The 19,655-nt window shown below is 48.9% G+C and overlaps 1 protein-coding gene across 3 annotated transcripts in view; it reads right to left on the reverse strand.

Moving 5' to 3' along the window:
- The window catches only part of LOC106579490 (disco-interacting protein 2 homolog C), a 70,025-nt gene continuing 50,370 nt past the window's right edge, over positions 1–19,655 (reverse strand). For all 3 annotated transcript variants that reach the window (XM_045702630.1, XM_045702631.1, XM_045702632.1), the window contains exons 26-37: positions 14,532–14,653; positions 13,968–14,079; positions 9,892–10,001; positions 9,662–9,792; positions 9,285–9,453; positions 2,950–3,120; positions 2,727–2,788; positions 2,584–2,641; positions 2,328–2,402; positions 2,043–2,217; positions 1,840–1,963; positions 1–1,726 (exon numbers count right to left, since the gene is read on the reverse strand). In XM_045702630.1, the coding sequence (XP_045558586.1) occupies positions 1,474–1,726; positions 1,840–1,963; positions 2,043–2,217; positions 2,328–2,402; positions 2,584–2,641; positions 2,727–2,788; positions 2,950–3,120; positions 9,285–9,453; positions 9,662–9,792; positions 9,892–10,001; positions 13,968–14,079; positions 14,532–14,653 (1,562 nt within the window). In that variant the 3' untranslated portion in view covers positions 1–1,473. The remainder of the gene's footprint in view (positions 1,727–1,839; positions 1,964–2,042; positions 2,218–2,327; positions 2,403–2,583; positions 2,642–2,726; positions 2,789–2,949; positions 3,121–9,284; positions 9,454–9,661; positions 9,793–9,891; positions 10,002–13,967; positions 14,080–14,531; positions 14,654–19,655) is intronic.

Genomic DNA, 19,655 nt, shown 5'->3' on the forward strand with positions numbered 1-19,655 from the left:
ACTGTGGGTGTGTCTCTGTTAGAACACTTCACTGTGGGTGTGTCTCTTTGTTAGAACACTTCACTGTGGGTGTGTCTCTGTTAGAACACTTCACTGTGGGTGTGTCTCAAATACCAACTGATTCCCTACATGGAGTCCTACTTGTCCTAAGTAGTGTACTATAAAGGAAACGGGGCCATTTCGAAAGCATTGTGTCTCTGGTCCAGAGCTGGGTTTTACAACTCCTTGCAACTAAATTTTTCCTCTGCTACTTACTGGGCTCTCTGCTTAGCAGAATCACATATTACCATAATCATATGCGTACAATGTTTAAACAATGTGGGATAGAAACAATGGTTTACTTCAAACGGATTCACTTGGCATTTAGGAGTCAATGGGTTTCATGAAACAAATTGAGAATGTGATTCTGATAAGAGGAGTGCACTGCATTGCGCACACACACACACGAGCACACATGCACACAGGGTGTGGGTGGAGAGAGCTGTATAACAGGGCTAGTCCTCAGTGTGTTTTAGTTATCTCTCCATATAGATTATGTTTATATACAATATTTATATTTATACACTAATCTGAACCCCCTGTCTTCTTCTGACAATATACTTTAATAACTTTATTTTTAATGTCTATTTCATCAAGAAAACAGATATGTTCAGAGATATTTTCTCTCTCTCCTAACAACAACTACTAGTGGTCCAGTTTGACTTCCTTGTCTATCGATACACAGTGTTCCCTTAAGGTTTTGTACAGTGACTTCCTGTCTATCGATACACAGTGTTCCCTTAAGGTTTTGTACAGTGACTTCCTGTCTATCGATACACAGTGTTCCCTTAAGGTTTTGTACAGTGACTTCCTGTCTATCGATACACAGTGTTCCCTTAAGGTTTTGTACAGTGACTTCCTGTCTATCGATACACAGTGTTCCCTTAGGTTTTTACAGTAACTCCGTCTATCGAACACAGTGTTCCCTTAAGGTTTTGTACAGTAACTTCCTGTCTATCGATACACAGTGTTCCCTTAAGGTTTTGTACAGTGACTTCCTGTCTATCGATACACAGTGTTCCCTTAAGGTTTTGTACAGTGACTTCCTGTCTATCGATACACAGTGTTCCCTTAAGGTTTTGTACAGTACCTTCCTGTCTATCGATACACAGTGTTCCCTTAAGGTTTTGTACAGTAACTTCCTGTCTATCGATACACAGTGTTCCCTTAAGGTTTTGTACAGTGACTTCCTGTCTAGGTGTCAGGTTTAACCAGGGGTGCAGAAACAGCCATCCCTCCAGCACAGCACAACTAAAGGATCAGACAACTGGCACCATACCATATGACCATGTGCAGATTCAAAAATACAGTACGTCTTGATTTAAAATGAACACCAGCAATATACACGCACATATCCATACACACGCATGCTAACACACACATACACACACATCCCCCTCACTCAGGTCCACCCCCCAGGATGGGGTGTCTGGGTTACATGTTATAAGCCACGTAGATGGGGTCGAGCTGGTCCTGTAGGAAGCCGTCTCGGAGGTGCATGCGCTGCTTCTCCCCGCGAGAGTTGATGGGGATCACCCCGATGTCCGTTACTACGACGACCCCAACGATGAGGTAATGCTCCTCCAGCACCGCCTTGGTCACCATGGGAACCAGGTCCAGGGCTTCCTGCTCCGAGCCTTCTAGTTCTATTACGACTACCAGCAGGTTAGTCCAGGGAAACACCGCACTATCACACACACACACACACACACACACACACACACACACACCAACTATTGTGATTATACCTTAATTAAGAATTGAAATAGAAACAGCTGTTTTAGATGTTTAGTGACATACCACTCCATGATGTTCTTGTGTGTCCTGATGACGGAAGTCTCTATGTCTATAGGATGGTACCTCATCCCCCTCAGCTCCATGGCCTCCTCCAACGCGCCCACAACATACAGAGCATCATGTCTCTCTGGGAGGAAACAGAGAGAAAGGGTGAGTGTGTGTGTTAGTGCGCGTGTGTGTGTGTGTATGTGTGTGTGTGTGTATACCTCCGCTGGCATCGGTGAGTTCAGTACGTCGTAAGAAGCCCAGGTATCCGGTGCGAGCCCAGACGGTGGATGTGTCTCCGAAGCTGAGTCTGGAGGTGAAGTGATCAGACTGGAGGACCTCCTCTCCATAACCACTGTAATATCCACTGCCATTATGGGCACTGTGCACCCAGATCTACAGAGGGGAGGGAGAGACAGAGACTCCGAATTTCATTTAAATCATCTTTATTGGGGCAACATAAAATCATGTCCATTAAATCAATTAGTGTGTATGTGTGTGCTGACCTCTCCTAGGTGGGAGTCTCCCAGCGGTCCCTTGGTCTCTGGGTTGGCGATGATGATGCGGACGCCAGGTAAGATCTGAAACAGTCACCATGGTTACGCTACAATGCTTCCATCTCCAGGTCCACATACAGCATATACTGTAGCCTATGAGGCCAAACCACCCACTGAACCACAGTCAGGAGAGAAGCTGAGTCTAAGGACTCTACAGTCATGAAGCTTTATGATTCTAAATGTTCAAACATGGCTCAGGACCCACCTTCCCTGACTCCATGAGAGGGAGACTGTGAGGAGAACCTCTTTCCACCAGCCGCACCCTGAGAAAAACAAAAAACACTGTTATACAAGTTGATTGGTTTATTGATCTGATTGGTTGTTGCTGTGATTGACTGGCACACTTACCTATCATGCCGCAGAGCTCTCATGTCCACGTACACTGTAGTGGGATCCGGCCCAGAGGTGCCCTGTAACCAATCACAGCACAGAGTGACCATGTTATCACACACAAACAAACATGTACAGCGCACACACACACACACACACACACACACACACACACACACACACACACACACACACACACACACACACACACACACACACACACACACACACAGAGCCCTACCTGCAGACAGATAGCCAGGTTGACCCTACAGCCGAATGCTGTGCTGACAGATCGGGGGTGCAGGCCCAGGTCTTTAAACAGCTTGGAGAAGGAGTGTGTTAGAGACATCCTGGGTCTCTCCTCTGCTACCACAACACACGCCCTCACACGGGACAGGTCCAGGCCCCGCGCCTGGAGAGGAAGAGGAGGAGAGGGGGGTGAAGAGGAGGAGAGAGTGGGGTGACGAGGAGGAGAGAGTGGGGTAAAGAGGAGGAGAGTGGGGGAAAGAGGAGGAGAGTGGGGTGAAGAGGAGGAGAGATGGGGTGAAGAGGAGGAGAGAGTGGGGTGAAGAGGAGGAGAGAGTGGGTTGAAGAGGAGAAGAGAGTGGGGTGAAGAGGAGAAGAGAGTGGGGTGAAGAGGAGGAGAGAGTGGGGTGAAGAGGAGGAGAGAGTGGGATGAAGAGGAGGAGAGAGTGGGATGAAGAGGAGGAGAGAGTGGGATGAAGAGGAGGAGAGAGTGGGATGAAGAGGAGGAGAGAGTGGGGTGAAGAGGAGGAGAGATGGGGTGAAGAGGAGGAGAGTGGGGTGAAGAGGAGGAGAGAGTGGGGTGAAGCGGAGGAGAGATGGGGTGAAGAGGAGGAGAGAGTGGGATGAAGAGGAGGAGAGAGTGGGATGAAGAGGAGGAGAGAGTGGGGTGAAGAGGAGGAGAGAGTGGGGTGAAGAGGAGGAGAGAGTGGGGTGAAGAGGAGGAGAGAGTGGGGTAAAGAGGAGGAGAGAGTGGGGTGAAGAGAAGGAGAGAGTGGGGTGAAGAGGAGGAGAGAGTGGAGTAAAGAGGAGGAGAGAGTGGGGTAAAGAGGAGGAGAGAGTGGGGTGAAGAGAAGGAGAGAGTGGGGTGAAGAGAAGGAGAGAGTGGGGTGAAGAGGAGGAGAGAGTGGGTGAAGAGGAGGAGAGTCGGGTAAAGAGGAGGAGAGAGTGGGGTGAAGAGGAGGAGAGAGTGGGGTAAAGAGGAGGAGAGAGTGGGGTGAAGTGAAGGAGAGAGTGGGGTGAAGAGGTGGAGAGAGTGGGGTGAAGAGGAGGAGAGAGTGGGGTGAAGAGGAGAGAGTGGGATGAAGAGGAGGAGAGAGTGGGATGAAGAGGAGGAGAGAGTGGGGTGAAGAGGAGGAGAGAGTGGGATGAAGAGGAGGAGAGAGTGGGGTGAAGAGGAGGAGAGAGTGGGGTGAAGAGGAGAGAGTGGGGTGAAGAGGAGGAGAGAGGGGTGAAGAGAAGGAGAGAGTGGGGTGAAGAGAAGGAGAGAGTGGAGTAAAGAGGAGGAGAGAGTGGAGTAAAGAGGAGGAGAGAGTGGGTGAAGAGGAGGAGGAGAGTGGGTGAAGAGGAGGAGAGAGTGGGGTGAAGAGGAGAGAGTGGGATGAAGAGGAGGAGAGAGTGGGATGAAGAGGAGGAGAGAGTGGGGTGAAGAGAGTGGGGTGAAGAGGAGGAGAGAGTGGGGTGAAGAGGAGAAGAGGGTGGGGTGAAGAGGAGAAGAGAGTGGGGTGAAGAGGAGGAGAGAGTGGGGTGAAGAGGAGAGAGTGGGATGAAGAGGAGGAGAGAGTGGGATGAAGAGGAGGAGAGAGTGGGGTGAAGTGGAGGAGAGAGGGGGGTAAGGAGGAGGAGAGAGTGGGGTAAAGAGGAGGAGAGAGTGGAGTAAAGAGGAGGAGAGAGTGGGGTGAAGAGGAGGAGAGAGTGGGGTAAAGAGGAGGAGAGAGTGGGGTGAAGAGGAGGAGAGAGTGGGTGAAGAGGAGGAGAGAGTGGGGTAAAGAGGAGGAGAGAGTGGGGTGAAGAGGAGGAGAGAGTGGGGTAAAGAGGAGGAGAGAGTGGGGTGAAGAGGAGGAGAGAGTGGGGTGAAGAGGAGGAGAGAGTGGGGTAAAGAGGAGGAGAGAGTGGGGTGAAGAGGAGGAGAGAGTGGGGTAAAGAGGAGGAGAGAGTGGGGTGAAGAGGAGGAGAGAGTGGGGTAAAGAGGAGGAGAGAGTGGGGTGAAGAGGAGGAGAGAGTGGGGTGAAGAGGAGGAGAGAGTGGGGTAAAGAGGAGGAGAGAGTGGGGTAAAGAGGAGGAGAGAGTGGGGTGAAGAGGAGGAGAGAGTGGGGTGAAGAGGAGGAGAGAGTGGGGTGAAGAGGAGGAGAGAGTGGGGTGAAGAGGAGAGAGTGGGGTGAAGAGGAGGAGAGAGTGGGGTGAAGAGGAGAGAGTGGGATGAAGAGGAGGAGAGAGTGGGATGAAGAGGAGGAGAGAGTGGGGTGAAGAGAAGGAGAGAGTGGGGTGAAGAGGAGGAGAGAGTGGGGTGAAGAGGAGAGAGTGGGATGAAGAGGAGGAGAGAGTGGGATGAAGAGGAGGAGAGAGTGGGATGAAGAGGAGGAGAGAGTGGGATGAAGAGGAGGAGAGAGTGGGGTGAAGAGGAGGAGAGATGGGGTGAAGAGGAGGAGAGTGGGGTGAAGAGGAGGAGAGATGGGGTGAAGAGCAGGAGAGAGTGGGGTGAAGCGGAGGAGAGATGGGGTGAAGAGGAGGAGAGAGTGGGATGAAGAGGAGGAGAGAGTGGGATGAAGGGGAGGAGAGAGGGAGGTGAAGAGGAGGAGAGAGTGGGGTGAAGAGGAGGAGAGAGTGGGGTGAAGGGGAGGAGAGAGTGGGGTAAAGAGGAGGAGAGAGTGGGGTGAAGAGGAGGAGAGAATGGAGTAAAGAGGAGGAGAGAGTGGGGTGAAGAGAAGGAGAGAGTGGGGTGAAGAGGAGAGAGTGGGATGAAGAGGAGGAGAGAGTGGGATGAAGAGGAGGAGAGAGTGGGGTGAAGAGAAGGAGAGAGTGGGGTGAAGAGGAGGAGAGAGTGGGGTGAAGAGGAGAGAGTGGGATGAAGAGGAGGAGAGAGTGGGGTGAAGAGGAGGAGAGAGTGGGGTGAAGAGGAGAGAGTGGGGTGAAGAGGAGGAGAGAGGGGTGAAGAGGAGGAGAGAGGGGTGAAGAGAAGGAGAGAGTGGGGTGAAGAGAAGGAGAGAGTGGAGTAAAGAGGAGGAGAGAGTGGGTGAAGAGGAGGAGAGAGTGGGTGAAGAGGAGGAGAGAGTGGGGTGAAGAGGAGGAGAGAGTGGGGTGAAGAGGAGGAGAGAGTGGGGTAAAGAGGAGGAGAGAGTGGGGTGAAGAGGAGAGAGTGGGATGAAGAGGAGGAGAGAGTGGGATGAAGAGGAGGAGAGAGTGGGGTGAAGAGAGTGGGGTGAAGAGGAGGAGAGAGTGGGGTGAAGAGGAGAAGAGAGTGGGGTGAAGAGGAGAAGAGAGTGGGGTGAAGAGGAGGAGAGAGTGGGGTGAAGAGGAGAGAGTGGGTGAAGAGGAGGAGAGAGTGGGGTAAAGAGGAGGAGAGAGTGGGGTGAAGAGGAGGAGAGAGTGGGGTAAAGAGTAGGAGAGAGTGGGGTAAAGAGGAGGAGAGAGTGGGGTGAAGAGGAGGAGAGAGTGGGGTGAAGAGGAGGAGAGAGTGGGGTAAAGAGGAGGAGAGAGTGGGGTGAAGAGGAGGAGAGAGTGGGTGAAGAGGAGGAGAGAGTGGGGTAAAGAGGAGGAGAGAGTGGAGTAAAGAGGAGGAGAGAGTGGGGTGAAGAGGAGGAGAGAGTGGGGTAAAGAGGAGGAGAGAGTGGGGTGAAGAGGAGGAGAGAGTGGGTGAAGAGGAGGAGAGAGTGGGGTAAAGAGGAGGAGAGAGTGGGGTGAAGAGGAGGAGAGAGTGGGGTAAAGAGTAGGAGAGAGTGGGGTAAAGAGGAGGAGAGAGTGGGGTGAAGAGGAGGAGAGAGTGGGGTAAAGAGGAGGAGAGAGTGGGGTGAAGAGGAGGAGAGAGTGGGGTGAAGAGGAGGAGAGAGTGGGGTGAAGAGGAGGAGAGAGTGGGGTGAAGAGGAGGAGAGAGTGGGGTAAAGAGGAGGAGAGAGTGGGGTAAAGAGGAGGAGAGAGTGGAGTAAAGAGGAGGAGAGGGTGGGGTGAAGAGGAGGAGAGAGTGGGGTAAAGAGGAGGAGAGAGTGGGTGAAGAGGAGGAGAGAGTGGGTGAAGAGGAGGAGAGAGTGGGGTAAAGAGGAGGAGAGGGTGGGGTGAAGAGGAGGAGAGAGTGGGGTCAAGAGGAGGAGAGAGTGGGGTGAAGAGGAGGAGAGAGTGGGGTGAAGAGAAGGAGAGAGTGGGGTGAAGAGGAGGAGAGAGTGGGTGAAGAGGAGGAGATGGTGGGGTGAAGAGGAGGAGAGAGTGGGGTGAAGAGGAGGAGAGAGTGGGGTGAAGAGGGGAGAGAGTGGGTGAAGAGGAGGAGAGTGGGGTAAAGAGGAGGAGAGAGTGGGGTGAAGAGGAGGAGAGAGTGGGGTGAAGAGGAGGAGAGAGTGGGGTGAAGAGGAGGAGAGAGTGGGGTAAAGAGGAGGAGAGAGTGGGGTAAAGAGGAGGAGAGAGTGGGGTAAAGAGGAGGAGAGAGTGGGGTAAAGAGGAGGAGAGAGTGGGGTGAAGAGGAGGAGAGAGTGGGGTAAAGAGGAGGAGAGAGTGGGGTGAAGAGGAGGAGAGAGTGGGGTAAAGAGGAGGAGAGAGTGGGGTAAAGAGGAGGAGAGAGTGGGGTGAAGAGGAGGAGAGAGTGGGGTAAAGAGGAGGAGAGAGTGGGGTGAAGAGGAGGAGAGAGTGGGGTGAAGAGGAGGAGAGAGTGGGGTGAAGAGAAGGAGAGAGTGGGGTGAAGAGGAGGAGAGAGTGGGGTAAAGAGGAGGAGAGAGTGGGGTAAAGAGGAGGAGAGAGTGGGGTAAAGAGGAGGAGAGAGTGGGGTAAAGAGGAGGAGAGAGTGGGGTAAAGAGGAGGAGAGAGTGGGGTGAAGAGGAGGAGAGAGTGGGGTAAAGAGGAGGAGAGAGTGGGGTAAAGAGGAGGAGAGAGTGGGGTGAAGAGGAGGAGCGAGTGGGGTAAAGAGGAGGAGAGAGTGGGGTAAAGAGGAGGAGAGAGTGGGGTGAAGAGGAGGAGAGAGTGGGGTAAAGAGGAGGAGAGAGTGGGGTGAAGAGGAGGAGAGAGTGGGGTGAAGAGGAGGAGAGAGTGGGGTGAAGAGAAGGAGAGAGTGGGGTGAAGAGGAGGAGAGAGTGGGGTAAAGAGGAGGAGAGAGTGGGGTAAAGAGGAGGAGAGAGTGGGGTGAAGAGGAGGAGAGAGTGGGGTGAAGAGGAGGAGAGAGTGGGGTGAAAAGGAGGAGAGAGTGGGGTAAAGAGGAGGAGAGAGTGGGGTGAAGAGGAGGAGAGAGTGGGGTAAAGAGGAGGAGAGAGTGGGGTGAAGAGGAGGAGAGAGTGGGGTGAAGAGAAGGAGAGAGTGGGGTGAAGAGGAGGAGAGAGTGGGTGAAGAGGAGGAGATGGTGGGGTGAAGAGAAGGAGAGAGTGGGGTGAAGAGGAGGAGAGAGTGGGGTGAAGAGGGAAGAGAGTGGGTGAAGAGGAGGAGAGTGGGGTAAAGAGGAGGAGAGAGTGGGGTGAAGAGGAGGAGAGAGTGGGGTGAAGAGGAGGAGAGAGTGGGGTGAAGAGGAGGAGAGAGTGGGGTAAAGAGGAGGAGAGAGTGGGGTAAAGAGGAGGAGAGAGTGGGGTAAAGAGGAGGAGAGAGTGGGGTAAAGAGGAGGAGAGAGTGGGGTGAAGAGGAGGAGAGAGTGGGGTAAAGAGGAGGAGAGAGTGGGGTAAAGAGGAGGAGAGAGTGGGGTGAAGAGGAGGAGAGAGTGGGGTAAAGAGGAGGAGAGAGTGGGGTAAAGAGGAGGAGAGAGTGGGGTGAAGAGGAGGAGAGAGTGGGGTAAAGAGGAGGAGAGAGTGGGGTGAAGAGGAGGAGAGAGTGGGGTGAAGAGGAGGAGAGAGTGGGGTGAAGAGAAGGAGAGAGTGGGGTGAAGAGGAGGAGAGAGTGGGGTAAAGAGGAGGAGAGAGTGGGGTAAAGAGGAGGAGAGAGTGGGGTGAAGAGGAGGAGAGAGTGGGGTGAAGAGGAGGAGAGAGTGGGGTGGAGAGGAGGAGAGAGTGGGGTGAAGAGGAGGAGAGAGTGGGGTGAAGTGAGAGGGGGGAAGAGAAGTGAGGGGAGGGTGTATTAACTTTAAATACACAACATTTCAAACCTTACCTACCTCTCATCCCACCCTCATCCTACTGATGGCTATATAAAGCTGTTGTTTGTTCCTGGATCTGTTCCCTATGTGTTTCTCTCAGTGAGTCAGCTCCTAGTTTCCATAGCAATTTCCATTGGTGAAAGTTAACCTCTTAAAATAAACTCAGTCTGTCGATCAGCAACCAATCAGACAACACCTCAGGCCACAAACACACTGTTTACTGAGTCAATTCAAAGAGCACTTGATTTAGTTCTCTCTGCGTGTGAAATGTGTTTGTTTGTGTTTGTGTTGTTGTGTACCTTCAGTGCCTCTGTCTGCAGGCCCAGTCCTTTAGTGCAGAGCTCCATGACGCTGTAGGAACAGAAGGTGTCTCTGACTCGGAGCTGGCTGACAGCGAGCAGCCACAGGGCTGGGTTAGACTCCAACTCTACTGGAGGGATCAGGATCGACTGGTGGCCACTGTACACACTGGGGAGTTAGAGGTTAGAAAGGGAAGTCAATTGTTGGACATTGAAACAGTTGTTTAACAGGTGTGTGTGTGTGTGTGTGTGTGTGTGTGTGTGTGTGTGTGTGTGTGTGTGTGTGTGTGTGTGTGTGTGTGTGTGTGTGTGTGTGTGTGTGTGTGTGTGTGTGTGTGTGTGTGTGTGTGTGTGTGTGTGTGTGTGTGTGTGTGTACCTGCAGAGACACCAGAGGACGAAGCCCAGGCCACAGTAGGGGTCGAGACAGATGGCTACCTCTCTGGAGGGATACAGTTCACACTGCAGCTTCACCGATCGACAGAACGCTCCCACTGCATTATGGGACATCTACACACACACACACCCACACACAAAACATGTCAGACACTAGGCATAGCAAGGGATAGAGGTCAGGGATGGAGGTCAGAGGTTAGGGGTTAATGTTACCTGTACTCCAGCCAGCATGCCAGTAGTGGACACACTGAAGTCCAGGTAGGCCAGGGCATCAGGGTTACAGGGCTTATATAGCGCTGGAGGCTTCTTCTTTGGCAGGTCATCTGAAAACACAGAATAATATTCAGTTATATACCAGTACAAACAACCAGCTAACAGCCTGACAGATACAGAATAATATTCAGTTATATACCAGTACAAACAACCAGCTAACAGCCTGACAGATACAGAATAATATTCAGTTATACACCAGTACAAACAACCAGCTAACAGCCTGACAGATACGGAATAATATTCAGTTATACACCAGTACAAACAACCAGCTAACAGCCTGACAGATACAGAATAATATTCAGTTATACACCAGTACAAACAACCAGCTAACAGCCTGACAGATACAGAATAATATTCAGTTATACACCAGTACAAACAACCAGCTAACAGCCTGACAGATACAGAATAATATTCAGTTATACACCAGTACAAACAACCAGCTAACAGCCTGACAGATACAGAATAATATTCAGTTATACACCAGTACAAACAACCAGCTAACAGCCTGACAGATACAGAATAATATTCAGTTATACACCAGTACAAACAACCAGCTAACAGCCTGACAGATACAGAATAATATTCAGTTATACACCAGTACAAACAACCAGCTAACAGCCTGACAGATACAGAATAATATTCAGTTATATACCAGTACAAACAACCAGCTAACAGCCTGACAGATACAGAATAATATTCAGTTATACACCAGTACAAACAACCAGCTAACAGCCTGACAGATACAGAATAATATTCAGTTATACACCAGTACAAACAACCAGCTAACAGCCTGACAGATACAGAATAATATTCAGTTATACACCAGTACAAACAACCAGCTAACAGCCTGACAGATACAGAATAATATTCAGTTATACACCAGTACAAACAACCAGCTAACAGCCTGACAGATACAGAATAATATTCAGTTATACACCAGTACAAACAACCAGCTAACAGCCTGACAGATACAGAATAATATTCAGTTATACACCAGTACAAAACAACCAGCTAACAGCCTGACAGATACAGAATAATATTCAGTTATACACCAGTACAAACAACCAGCTAACAGCCTGACAGATACAGAATAATATTCAGTTATACACCAGTACAAACAACCAGCTAACAGCCTGACAGATACAGAATAATATTCAGTTATACACCAGTACAAACAACCAGCTAACAGCCTGACAGATACAGAATAATATTCAGTTATACACCAGTACAAACAACCAGCTAACAGCCTGACAGATACAGAATAATATTCAGTTATACACCAGTACAAACAACCAGCTAACAGCCTGACAGATACAGAATAATATTCAGTTATACACCAGTACAAACAACCAGCTAACAGCCTGACAGATACAGAATAATATTCAGTTATACACCAGTACAAACAACCAGCTAACAGCCTGACAGATACAGAATAATATTCAGTTATACACCAGTACAAACAACCAGCTAACAGCCTGACAGATACAGAATAATATTCAGTTATACACCAGTACAAACAACCAGCTAACAGCCTGACAGATACAGAATAATATTCAGTTATACACCAGTACAAACAACCAGCTAACAGCCTGACAGATACAGAATAATATTCAGTTATACACCAGTACAAACAACCAGCTAACAGCCTGACAGATACAGAATAATATTCAGTTATACACCAGTACAAACAACCAGCTAACAGCCTGACAGATACAGAATAATATTCAGTTATACACCAGTACAAACAACCAGCTAACAGCCTGACAGATACAGAATAATATTCAGTTATACACCAGTACAAACAACCAGCTAACAGCCTGACAGATACAGAATAATATTCAGTTATACACCAGTACAAACAACCAGCTAACAGCCTGACAGATACAGAATAATATTCAGTTATACACCAGTACAAACAACCAGCTAACAGCCTGACAGATACAGAATAATATTCAGTTATACACCAGTACAAACAACCAGCTAACAGCCTGACAGATACAGAATAATATTCAGTTATACACCAGTACAAACAACCAGCTAACAGCCTGACAGATACAGAATAATATTCAGTTATACACCAGTACAAACAACCAGCTAACAGCCTGACAGATACAGAATAATATTCAGTTATACACCAGTACAAACAACCAGCTAACAGCCTGACAGATACAGAATAATATTCAGTTATACACCAGTACAAACAACCAGCTAACAGCCTGACAGATACAGAATAATATTCAGTTATACACCAGTACAAACAACCAGCTAACAGCCTGACAGATACAGAATAATATTCAGTTATACACCAGTACAAACAACCAGCTAACAGCCTGACAGATACAGAATAATATTCAGTTATACACCAGTACAAACAACCAGCTAACAGCCTGACAGATACAGAATAATATTCAGTTATACACCAGTACAAACAACCAGCTAACAGCCTGACAGATACAGAATAATATTCAGTTATACACCAGTACAAACAACCAGCTAACAGCCTGACAGATACAGAATAATATTCAGTTATACACCAGTACAAACAACCAGCTAACAGCCTGACAGATACAGAATAATATTCAGTTATACACCAGTACAAACAACCAGCTAACAGCCTGACAGATACAGAATAATATTCAGTTATACACCAGTACAAACAACCAGCTAACAGCCTGACAGATACAGAATAATATTCAGTTATACACCAGTACAAACAACCAGCTAACAGCCTGACAGATACAGAATAATATTCAGTTATACACCAGTACAAACAACCAGCTAACAGCCTGACAGATACAGAATAATATTCAGTTATACACCAGTACAAACAACCAGCTAACAGCCTGACAGATACAGAATAATATTCAGTTATACACCAGTACAAACAACCAGCTAACAGCCTGACAGATACAGAATAATATTCAGTTATACACCAGTACAAACAACCAGCTAACAGCCTGACAGATACAGAATAATATTCAGTTATACACCAGTACAAACAACCAGCTAACAGCCTGACAGATACAGAATAATATTCAGTTATACACCAGTACAAACAACCAGCTAACAGCCTGACAGATACAGAATAATATTCAGTTATACACCAGTACAAACAACCAGCTAACAGCCTGACAGATACAGAATAATATTCAGTTATACACCAGTACAAACAACCAGCTAACAGCCTGACAGATACAGAATAATATTCAGTTATACACCAGTACAAACAACCAGCTAACAGCCTGACAGATACAGAATAATATTCAGTTATACACCAGTACAAACAACCAGCTAACAGCCTGACAGATACAGAATAATATTCAGTTATACACCAGTACAAACAACCAGCTAACAGCCTGACAGATACAGAATAATATTCAGTTATATACCAGTACAAACAACCAGCTAACAGCCTGACAGATACAGAATAATATTCAGTTATACACCAGTACAAACAACCAGCTAACAGCCTGACAGATACAGAATAATATTCAGTTATACACCAGTACAAACAACCAGCTAACAGCCTGACAGATACAGAATAATATTCAGTTATACACCAGTACAAACAACCAGCTAACAGCCTGACAGATACAGAATAATATTCAGTTATACACCAGTACAAACAACCAGCTAACAGCCTGACAGATACAGAATAATATGCAGTTATACACCAGTACAAACAACCAGCTAACAGCCTGACAGATACAGAATAATATTCAGTTATACACCAGTACAAACAACCAGCTAACAGCCTGACAGATACAGAATAATATTCAGTTATACACCAGTACAAACAACCAGCTAACAGCCTGACAGATACAGAATAATATTCAGTTATATACCAGTACAAACAACCAGCTAACAGCCTGACAGATACAGAATAATATTCAGTTATATACCAGTACAAACAACCAGCTAACAGCCTGACAGATACAGAATAATATTCAGTTATATACCAGTACAAACAACCAGCTAACAGCCTGACAGATACACTGCATGTGGTCAGAACTGACCTGTGTCCAGGACGGGAGGCCAGTTCCTGATGTCCACTGTGGCGACCGCCTCCTTCGACCGCAGCAGCTTACAGATGACCGCCGTGGTCATCACACAGGCCGAACGACTGACCTATAAGGACAGAGAGATGATGAAGGGACAGAGAGATGATGAAGGGACAGAGAGATGATGAAGGGACAGAGAGATGATGAAGGGACAGAGAGATGATGAAGGGACAGAGAGATGATGAAGGGACAGAGAGATGATGAAGGGACAGAGAGATGATGAAGGGACGGAGAGATGATGAAGGGACAGAGAGATGATGAAGGGACAGAGAGATGATGAAGGGACGGAGAGATGATGAAGGGACAGAGAGATGATGAAGGGACAGAGAGATGATGAAGGGACGGAGAGATGATGAAGGGACAGAGAGATGATGAAGGGACGGAGAGATGATGAAGGGACAGAGAGAGATGATGAAAGGACAGAGAGATAGAATGCTACTACCTCTTTATCTTCTACCCCCTCTCTACCAGTTGACCGGGCAGTATTGACCCCTAGTTGACCTCAGTGTTTGACCTCACCTCTACGATCATCTTGACTGTGGGCAGTGTGGTTGAGATGTTCTGTGGGTGGGGCGGTCTGACTGTGATAGGAACACAGCCAGCGTAAAGGCAACCGTAGAACGCTGCGATCAAGTCTATACCTGCAACACACAAAGGAGTAAGGAGTGTATTTGGGGGTACATGCTAAGTGAGTGTGTGTGTGGGGGGGTACATGCTAAGTGAGTGTGTGTGTATTTGGGGGTACATGCTAAGTGAGTGTGTGTGTGGGGGTACATGCTAAGTGAGTGTGTGTGTGGGGGGTACATGCTAAGTGAGTGTGTGTGTATTTGGGGGTACATGCTAAGTGAGTGTGTGTGTGGGAGTACATGCTAAGTGAGTGTGTGTGTGGGGGGGTACATGCTAAGTGAGTGTGTGTGTGAGGGTACATGTTAAGTGAGTGTGTGTGTATTTGGGAGTACATGCTAAGTGAGCGTGTGTGTGGGGGGGTACATGCTAAGTGAGTGTGTGTGTGTGGGGGGTACATGCTAAGTGAGTGTGTGTGTGTGGGGGGGTACATGCTAAGTGAGTGTGTGTGTGTGTGGGGTACATGCTAAGTGAGTGTGTGTGTATTTGGGGGTACATGCTAACTGAGTGTGTGTGTGTGTGGGGGTACATGCTAAGTGAGTGTGTGTGTGTGTGTGGGGGGGTACATGCTAAGTGAGTGTGTGTGTGGGAGGGTACATGCTAAGTGAGTGTGTGTGTGGGGGGTACATGCTAAGTCAGTGTGTGTGTGTGTGTGGGGGGGACATGCTAAATGAGTGTGTGTGTGGGGGTACATGCTAAGTGAGTGTGTGTGTATTTGGGAGTACATGCTAAGTGAGTGTGTGTGTGGGGGTACATGCTAAGTGAGTGTGTGTGTGTGGGGGGGTACATGCTAAGTGAGTGTGTGTGTGTGGGGGGGTACATGCTAAGTGAGTGTGTGTGTGGGGGTACATGCTAAGTGAGTGTGTGTGTATTTGGGAGTACATGCTAAGTGAGTGTGTGTGTGGGGGGTACATGCTAAGTGAGTGTGTGTGTGTGGGGGGGTACATGCTAAGTGAGTGTGTTTGTGGGGGGGGTACATGCTAAGTGAGTGTGTGTGTATTTGGGGGTACATGCTAAGTGAGTGTGTGTGTGTGTGGGGGGTACATTCTAAGTGAGTGTGTGTGTGGGGGTACATGCTAAGTGAGTGTGTGTGTGTGTGGGGGGGGTACATGCTAAGTGAGTGTGTGTGTGTATTTGGGGGTACATGCTAAGTGAGTGTGTGTGTGTGGGGGGGCACATGCTAAGTGAGTGTGTGTGTGTGGGGGTACATGCTAAGTGAGTGTGTGTGTGTGGGGGTACATGCTAAGTGAGTGTGTGTGTGTGTGTGGGGGGGGGTACATGCTAAGTGAGTGTGTGTGTGTGGGGGTACATGCTAAGTGAGTGTCTGTGTGTGTGTGGGGGTACATGCTAAGTGAGTGTGTGTGTGTGTGGGGGGGGTACATGCTAAGTGAGTGTGTGTGTGGGAGGGTACATGCTAAGTGAGTGTGTGTGTGTGGGGGGGTACATGCTAAGTCAGTGTGTGTGTGTGTGTGTGGGGGGGACATGCTAAATGAGTGTGTGTGTGGGGGTACATGCTAAGTGAGTGTGTGTGTATTTGGGAGTACATGCTAAGTGAGTGTGTGTGTGGGGGGTACATGCTAAGTGAGTGTGTGTGTGTGGGGGGGTACATGCTAAGTGAGTGTGTGTGTGTGGGGGGTACATGCTAAGTGAGTGTGTGTGTGGGGGTACATGCTAAGTGAGTGTGTGTGTGCGGGTACATGCTAAGTGAGTGTGTGTGTATTTGGGAGTACATGCTAAGTGAGTGTGTGTGTGGGGGTACATGCTAAGTGAGTGTGTGTGTGTGTGGGGGGATACATGCTAAGTGAGTGTGTGTGTGTGTGGGGGGATACATGCTAAGTGAGTGTGTGTGTGTGGGGGTACATGCTAAGTGAGTGTGTGTGTATTTGGGAGTACATGCTAAGTGAGTGTGTGTGTGGGGGGGTACATGCTAAGTGAGTGTGTGTGTGGGGGTACATGCTAAGTGAGTGTGTGTGTATTTGGGAGTACATGCTAAGTGAGTGTGTGTGTATTTGGGAGTACATGCTAAGTGAGTGTGTGTGTGGGGGGTACATGCTAAGTGAGTGTGTGTGTGTGTGGGGGATACATGCTAAGTGAGTGTGTGTGTGTGTGGGGGGATACATGCTAAGTGAGTGTGTGTGTGTGGGGGGGGTACATGCTAAGTGAGTGTGTGTGTGTGGGGGTACATGCTAAGTGAGTGTGTGTGTATTTGGGGGTACATGCTAAGTGAGTGTGTGTGTGTGGGGGTACATGCTAAGTGAGTGTGTGTGTGGGGGGTACATGCTAAGTGAGTGTGTGTGTGGGGGGTACATGCTAAGTGAGTGTGTGTGTGTGTGGGGGTACATGCTAAGTGAGTGTGTGTGTGTGGGGGTACATGCTAAGTGAGTGTGTGTGTGTGTGTGGGGGTACATGCTAAGTGAGTGTGTGTGTGTGGGGGGGTACATGCTAAGTGAGTGTGTGTGTGGGGGTACATGTTAAGTGAGTGTGTGTGTATTTGGGAGTACATGCTAAGTGAGCGTGTGTGTGGGGGGGTACATGCTAAGTGAGTGTGTGTGTGTGGGGGGGTACATGCTAAGTGAGTGTGTGTGTGTGGGGGGGGTACATGCTAAGTGAGTGTGTGTGTGTGTGGGGGTACATGCTAAGTGAGTGTGTGTGTATTTGGGGGTACATGCTAACTGAGTGTGTGTGTGTGTGTACATGCTAAGTGAGTGTGTGTGTGTGGGGGTACATGCTAAGTGAGTGTTTGTGTGTGTGTGGGGGTACATGCTAAGTGAGTGTGTGTGTGTGTGGGGGGGTACATGCTAAGTGAATGTGTGTGTGGGGGTACATGTTAAGTGAGTGTGTGTATTTGGGAGTACATGCTAAGTGAGCGTGTGTGTGGGGGGGTACATGCTAAGTGAGTGTGTGTGTGTGGGGGGGTACATGCTAAGTGAGTGTGTGTGTGTGGGGGGGTACATGCTAAGTGAGTGTGTGTGTGTGTGGGGTACATGCTAAGTGAGTGTGTGTGTATTTGGGGGTACATGCTAACTGAGTGTGTGTGTGTGTGTACATGCTAAGTGAGTGTGTGTGTGTGGGGGTACATGCTAAGTGAGTGTGTGTGTGTGTGTGGGGGGGGGTACATGCTAAGTGAGTGTGTGTGTGTGAGGGTACATGCTAAGTGAGTGTGTGTGTGTGGGGGGTACATGCTAAGTCAGTGTGTGTGTGTGTGTGGGGGGACATGCTAAATGAGTGTGTGTGTGGGGGTACATGCTAAGTGAGTGTGTGTGTATTTGGGAGTACATGCTAAGTGAGTGTGTGTGTGGGGGTACATGCTAAGTGAGTGTGTGTGTGGGGGGGTACATGCTAAGTGAGTGTGTGTGTGTGGGCCATGCTAAGTGAGTGTGTGTGTGTGGGGGTACATGCTAAGTGAGTGTGTGTGTGGGGGTACATGCTAAGTGAGTGTGTGTGTATTTGGGAGTACATGCTAAGTGAGTGTGTGTGTGGGGGGTACATGCTAAGTGAGTGTGTGTGTGTGGGGGGTACATGCTAAGTGAGTGTGTGTGTGTGGAGGGGGGGTACATGCTAAGTGAGTGTGTGTGTATTTGGGGGTACATGCTAAGTGAGTGTGTGTGTGTGTGTGGGGGTACATTCTAAGTGAGTGTGTGTGTGTGGGGTACATGCTAAGTGAGTGTGTGTGTGTGTGGGGGGGTACATGCTAAGTGAGGGTGTGTGTATTTGGGGGTACATGATAAGTGAGTGTGTGTGTGTGTGGGGGGTACATGCTAAGTGAGTGTGTGTGTGTGGGGGTACATGCTAAGTGAGTGTGTGTGTGTGTGTGGGGGTACATGCTAAGTGAGTGTGTGTGTGTGTGTGTGGGGGGTACATGCTAAGTGAGTGTGTGTGTGTGGGGGTACATGCTAAGTGAGTGTCTGTGTGTGTGTGGGGTACATGCTAAGTGAGTGTGTGTGTGTGGGGGGGTACATGCTAAGTGAGTGTGTGTGTGGGAGGGTACATGCTAAGTGAGTGTGTGTGTGTGGGGGGTACATGCTAAGTCAGTGTGTGTGTGTGTGTGTGGGGGGACATGCTAAATGAGTGTGTGTGTGGGGGTACATGCTAAGTGAGTGTGTGTGTATTTGGGAGTACATGCTAAGTGAGTGTGTGTGTATTTGGGAGTACATGCTAAGTGAGTGTGTGTGTGGGGGGTACATGCTAAGTGAGTGTGTGTGTGTGGGGGTACATGCTAAGTGAGTGTGTGTGTGTGGGGGGTACATGCTAAGTGAGTGTGTGTGTGTGGGGGTACATGCTAAGTGAGTGTGTGTGTGGGGGTACATGCTAAGTGAGTGTGTGTGTATTTGGGAGTACATGCTAAGTGAGTGTGTGTGTGGGGGGTACATGCTAAGTGAGTGTGTGTGTGTGGGGGGTACATGCTAAGTGAGTGTGTGTGTATTTGGGGGTACATGCTAAGTGAGTGTGTGTGTGTGTGGGGTACATTCTAAGTGAGTGTGTGTGTGGGGGGTACATGCTAAGTGAGTGTGTGTGTGTGTGGGGGGGGTACATGCTAAGTGAGTGTGTGTGTATTTGGGGGTACATGCTAAGTGAGTGTGTGTGTGTGTGGGGGTACATGCTATGTGAGTGTGTGTGTGTGGGGGTACATGCTAAGTGAGTGTGTGTGTGTGTGTGGGGTACATGCTAAGTGAGTGTGTGTGTGTGTGTGGGGGGGGTACATGCTAAGTGAGTGTGTGTGTGGGGGGTACATGCTAAGTGAGTGTGTGTGTGGGGTACATGCTAAGTGAGTGTGTGTGTATTTGGGAGTACATGCTAAGTGAGTGTGTGTGTATTTGGGAGTACATGCTAAGTGAGTGTGTGTGTGGGGGTACATGCTAAGTGAGTGTGTGTGTGTGTGGGGGGATACATGCTAAGTGAGTGTGTGTGTGGGGGGGTACATGCTAAGTGAGTGTGTGTGTGTGGGGGTACATGCTAAGTGAGTGTGTGTGTATTTGGGGTACATGCTAAGTGAGTGTGTGTGTGTGGGGGTACATGCTA

Source organism: Salmo salar, chromosome ssa19 (genome assembly GCF_905237065.1).
Source record: "Salmo salar chromosome ssa19, Ssal_v3.1, whole genome shotgun sequence".
Lineage (NCBI taxonomy): Eukaryota > Metazoa > Chordata > Actinopteri > Salmoniformes > Salmonidae > Salmo > Salmo salar.